Source organism: Herpailurus yagouaroundi, unplaced genomic scaffold (assembly GCF_014898765.1).
Source record: "Herpailurus yagouaroundi ecotype Mexico unplaced genomic scaffold, PumYag 67493, whole genome shotgun sequence".
In the NCBI taxonomy this organism is placed as follows: Eukaryota; Metazoa; Chordata; class Mammalia; order Carnivora; family Felidae; genus Herpailurus; species Herpailurus yagouaroundi.
The window spans coordinates 604,656-609,335 of record NW_024420301.1 but is presented as its reverse complement, the minus strand read 5'-3'; the positions used below and the strand labels follow the sequence as shown (position 1 = coordinate 609,335).

General features: G+C 60.3%; 1 protein-coding gene across 2 annotated transcripts in view; it reads left to right on the top strand.

Annotated features, from left to right (window-relative positions):
• Nucleotides 1-1,391, top strand: part of TMEM187 (transmembrane protein 187) — a 4,926-nt gene extending 3,535 nt beyond the window's left edge. For both annotated transcript variants that reach the window (XM_040467421.1, XM_040467420.1), the window contains exon 2: nucleotides 166-1,391. In XM_040467421.1, the coding sequence (XP_040323355.1) occupies nucleotides 307-1,107 (801 nt within the window). In that variant the 5' untranslated portion in view covers nucleotides 166-306 and the 3' untranslated portion in view covers nucleotides 1,108-1,391. The remainder of the gene's footprint in view (nucleotides 1-165) is intronic.
• Nucleotides 1,392-4,680: the final 3,289 nt, after the last annotated feature.

Below are 4,680 nucleotides of genomic sequence, written 5' to 3'. Positions count from 1 at the left end.
GAGGGAATCCAAGCAGGCTCCGCGCACCGTCAGCACGGACTTGGGGCTCGAAGTCAGGAACAGCGAGATCATGACCTGAGCCGGGGTCGGTGGCTTAACCCACTGAGCCCCCCAGGCGCCCCCTGGATGGTTTTCTTTCTAACCACCCTCTTTTTGTAACCACAGAGGAAAAAGGCAGAAGGCCCTTCCGCTTCTGCTCCCCGGTCGGCAGAGCCACGGCTGGCCCAGCGAGGGGGGCCGGGGCGCGTCGCTTGGCGGAAGCCGAGTGTGTGAGTTCTGACCTGCCAGCCACACCTGCGGTTCCGCATGCAGCCCGAGTCCACGCGGGCGCTGTGCCACGTGGCTGTGGCCAGCTGCTTCTGCCTGGCCGTCGTCTACGCGGGGGTTTTCGACGGCGTCTCCATTCAAGTGGGCTACGAACACTACGCTGAAGCCCCGGTCGCCGGCCTCCCCGTCTTCCTGGCCATGCCCTTCAACTCACTCGTTAACGTGGCCTACGTGCTCCTGGGGGTGTACTGGCTGCGGAGGAAGGCGGTTCCCCTGGGGCACCCCGTGCACGCGCGGAGGGCTCGCTACCTGAAGGACGTGTTCGCCGCCATGGCCCTGGTGTACGGCCCGGTGCAGTGGCTGCGGGTCGCCACGCAGACGCACCGCGCCGCTGTGCTGGACCAGTGGCTCACGTTGCCCATCTTCGCGTGGCCCGCGGCCTGGTGCCTCTCCCTGGACAGGGGCTGGAGGCCCGGCCTGTTCCTGGCCATCGAGGGCCTCTCCCTCGGCAGTTACGGCCTCGCCTGGCTGCACCCCTACGGCTTTGAGGCCGCGCTGGCTGCACACATCGCGGCGGCCGTGGGCCGGGCCCTGCACGCTCACGGGCGCCACGGCGGCGCCTCCTCGGGAAGGCACTTGGCGCTGGGCGTGCTGTCCTGCGCGGGCTTCGTGGTCCTCAAGCTGTGTGACCACCAGCTCGCTCGGTGGCGTCTCTTCCAGCGGCTCACGGGCCACTTCTGGTCCAAAGTGTGTGACGTGCTCCAGTTCCACTGCGCCTTCTTGTTTCTGACCGGTTTAAACACCGGCCGGAGACTTCCTCCGGATGGGAAGGCACGTTAAAGCGCGGAGAGAAGCCGCTTCCAGCCACCGATCGCCGCCGTGTCGCCGGTGTGAAATTTCCTTCCCGGGTGTGACAGATGCGAGGGCTCCGTGGAGGGCCGTCCCTTCCTCCGAAGCCACGGGCTTCGGTATTTAGGGGTGAGATGTTATGCTGTGTGCCACTTACTTTCAAAGAGATAAAGCAAAATAGCTAAGTGCAGGGGGTTCAGGGACTCATTGTCCTGCTCTTGTAACTCTTCTGTACTTTGAAATTCTTTCCAAATAAAACGTGGGGGTAAAACGAGCCCGAGAAATCCATCACTCTCATGGCGGCAGGGGAACGTTTGTCTGCAATGGCTTCGCGGTTCAGGTCACGTCCGTGGGCTGCTGACGGGGAGACTGAGTCACAAACCCATGCTGAGCAGACCGATGTGGCATCAGTGACGGCCGTGCTGACAGCAGGTCACACGGAAGGAGCCACGTCACCGCAGACCCTTCACGGAACAAGACAGGGCCGTCCGGATGAAGAAACACAGATGTCAAAAGTTGAATTCTCAACGCAACGTTGCCCTCAGGGCCAGGGTGTGGCTCAGATGTCCTCCGCAGCAGTGGTTACTGAAGTGTCACGTGTCTGTTTCCATGGAGAGACCCAGAGCAGGGCAGGAGCCAGCCCCACACCCCTGCCGTCCCAGGCCCTCAGGAACCACGGTCTCCTGATGGCGTGTCAGGCAGGGCCCTGGAGTGGGCATCTTGAACCCCCCCCCCATGCTTCTCGTGCAGACAACAGTGTCCGAAGCAGCGAGCCCAGGGGTGACACTGTGGCCGAAGAGAGGCTGAGGGTTTCTGCCCTCTTCGGACCCTTGAAGGCCGTGCTGTTCGTGTTCTTTCTTCCGCTTGTTAATGTGCTCTTTTTTTTCCATTTTTTTAATGTGCTCTTTAGACGCCTGTTTTATCCCCCGCTGTCTGAGAGGCGTTCAGTCTGTAGGAACAGAGGTGAAGACAGCGTTCGAGAGGACACTGTGTTCCTTCCAAACGGCCTCTCGGGACGGGCTGCCTGCACGCACCCACTCAGTGTCCCCCCAGGCCCCTCTTCCTGGAGCCTGCGGGTTGCCATGTGGACCATTGCTGTGGAAACCGGGTCCCCGTACTGGATGTTCTGTCCCAGCTGGGCACCCCACGAGCGGGTGGTGGGTCCTGGCCAGGCCACCGCCCAAAGAACCCCACGGGTGGGGGCCCACGAGCGTTGCCTCTGCTTGGGCAGCGGCCAGCTGAGCTCTGCCCCTCCCACAAGGCCTGGGCGGATGGTGTGGCCTGGCCCGGGGTCTGGGGCCCAGAGGCGGGACGCGCCAGTGCGTGAGGAACAGGCTGGCATTTGCTTGGGGAGACAGCTTTGTTCCATGGCAGTGTGTTAAAGGCTCCGGATGCCTTAGAAGGGAACAGCGCTCTGGGGGTCGCCAGGACGGCCACCCTTCCCTCAGGCCGGAGGGAGGAAGGACCGGGAGATGTGTGTCCTGCGTCCCGTGTCCTGTCCTGCGGGGGCCCAGTGAGAGGTGAGGGTGGGTGGGTGGAGGGAGAGGGGACCAGGGTCTCATATGGGGTGGGTTGCTCTCGGCAGCTGTTTCTGTCACCCACGGGGCGGGTCCCCCGAGAAGTGTCGGGGTTCTGCATAGCTGTGTTCATCCCACACCTTTGAGCAGTAACTTTTCATTTTGTTTCATTTCGTTTTTACCAATACTTATTTAATAAGTAAGCCTGAGAACCTTCTGGTTTTCATTCCACTCCTGTGTCAGGCTGGGTCCCCACAGGAAACAGGTGGCAGGCTCAGATTAGGGTGATTCAGGACAGTTTCATGGAGAACTGTGCACGCCGCTGGGGGGCCCGGGGGGCCCTGGCGTGGGGGGGGGCTGCACCCAAGGGGACACAGGAGGGTGTGGGGACCTCCAGAAACCTGAACCCCTCTATCCTGCTGGCCTCTGTCCAAGGTTATCTGATAAAACGCAGCAGCACAAATGATGTTTCAGTTCCAGCCTGTCCCAAATACCACATGCTTGTAGTGAGAAAATTGTTTCATTATTTATCCTAAATTCACATTGAACTGGGTATCTTGTCTTTTTATTTGCTAAGTCGGCTGATCCAAGCAAAGCCAGAGGGTGGGAAACTTCTGTTCCTCAGCCCAACCCCTGGGTTGGGGCCCCTGGAGGAAGAAGGCAGGTGGCTGTGCCCCCGCCCGCCCTCCCCCTGCCCCTGCCCACTGAGCTCTGCTGCCCTTCCCTCTTCTCCTTGGCCCTGTTGGCAGTGTGGCGTCCCTCTTCCCGCTGAGAAGCTGGTGGTCACTAGAGGGGCCCTCTCCCTGCTTTGGGCCTAAACGGTTCAGAGGTCCCAAAGCTGGGAGGGATCTCGGAAACCGTCTGCCCCAACTCCCTCACTTCACAGAAACTGAAAGTCTACAGGTCCAACTTGGCTGACGGTTGCATCAGAAATGCAGGCATCCCACCTCCGTGCCCAGAGTCCCACCCACGGCGCTGCTCTGCCCGTCCCCGGAAAGGGCGACGGTGGGGTTTCAGCCTGGTCTCCTCCTTGCTTTCCTGTACCACAGCCTGGGAATCCGAGCCCCCCACCCCCACCCCCGCCCCGGTGAAAATAGCTGTAGTGGCTTTGCTGCCCGTGGATGGGATACAGGCTCGTGGGGGTGGGGGACGGACCACGAGTCAATGGAGAGGACTGGCGGGATTCTGGGGGCCCTGCCACCGGACACGCAGGCGTGTGCAGTTGCGTGACAGGTGCAGACACTGCCCGAGGGCCCCTTGCGCTTTAGTGACGTTGTGCCCGTGGCTGTGGCTAATCGTGGGCTTCTTCACCCTGTCCTCATCTGGTGCCCTGACTCCTTCCCAGCTTTCGTGGCCTGCAAGGGTCCTCCGCTTCCACGCCCTGGAACGAGCCGCCTTTATCTGGGTCCGTCTCAGGAGTGTCATCGAAGGGCATGTGGGTTTGACAGCCCTGGGCTGCTTTTCCACCTGACGCTCATGATTCACGTTTCTACCAGCGACATGGAGGCCACCCCCGGCCGCCCCGTACCAGAGAGGTGTGAGCGCACGTTTTCACTTTGTGCCAATCTGATGGTGGCAAAGCGAGATCTCATCGCGACTTTAATTCCTGCCACCCCCTCCGTACACTGGCACACACGCGCACACGCACGTATGCAACTAGTGCTCAGGGGCTCGTCTGTTGCAAGTTTAGATTTGTCTGTCAGTTGCTTGTTGATATGCTTCCCTCGTTCTGCAACTGTATTTTCTTAATTTGTAGGAGCTCTTTTTTATATTATAGACATGAATCACTCATCTGTCCTACAGAGACAGAGTGTGAGCAGGGGCAGGGCAGAGAGAGAGCGAGACCCAGAATCCGAAGCAGGCTCCAGGCTCTGAGCCGTCAGCACAGAGCCCGACGCGGGCCTTGAACTCACAAACCATGAGACCATGACCTGAGCCGAAGTCGGACGCTCACCCGACTGAGCCACCCAGGCGCCCCATGCAACTGTCTTTTCTTAATTTGTAGGAGCCCTTTTTTATAGTATAGATCTTAACCATTCATCTGTCA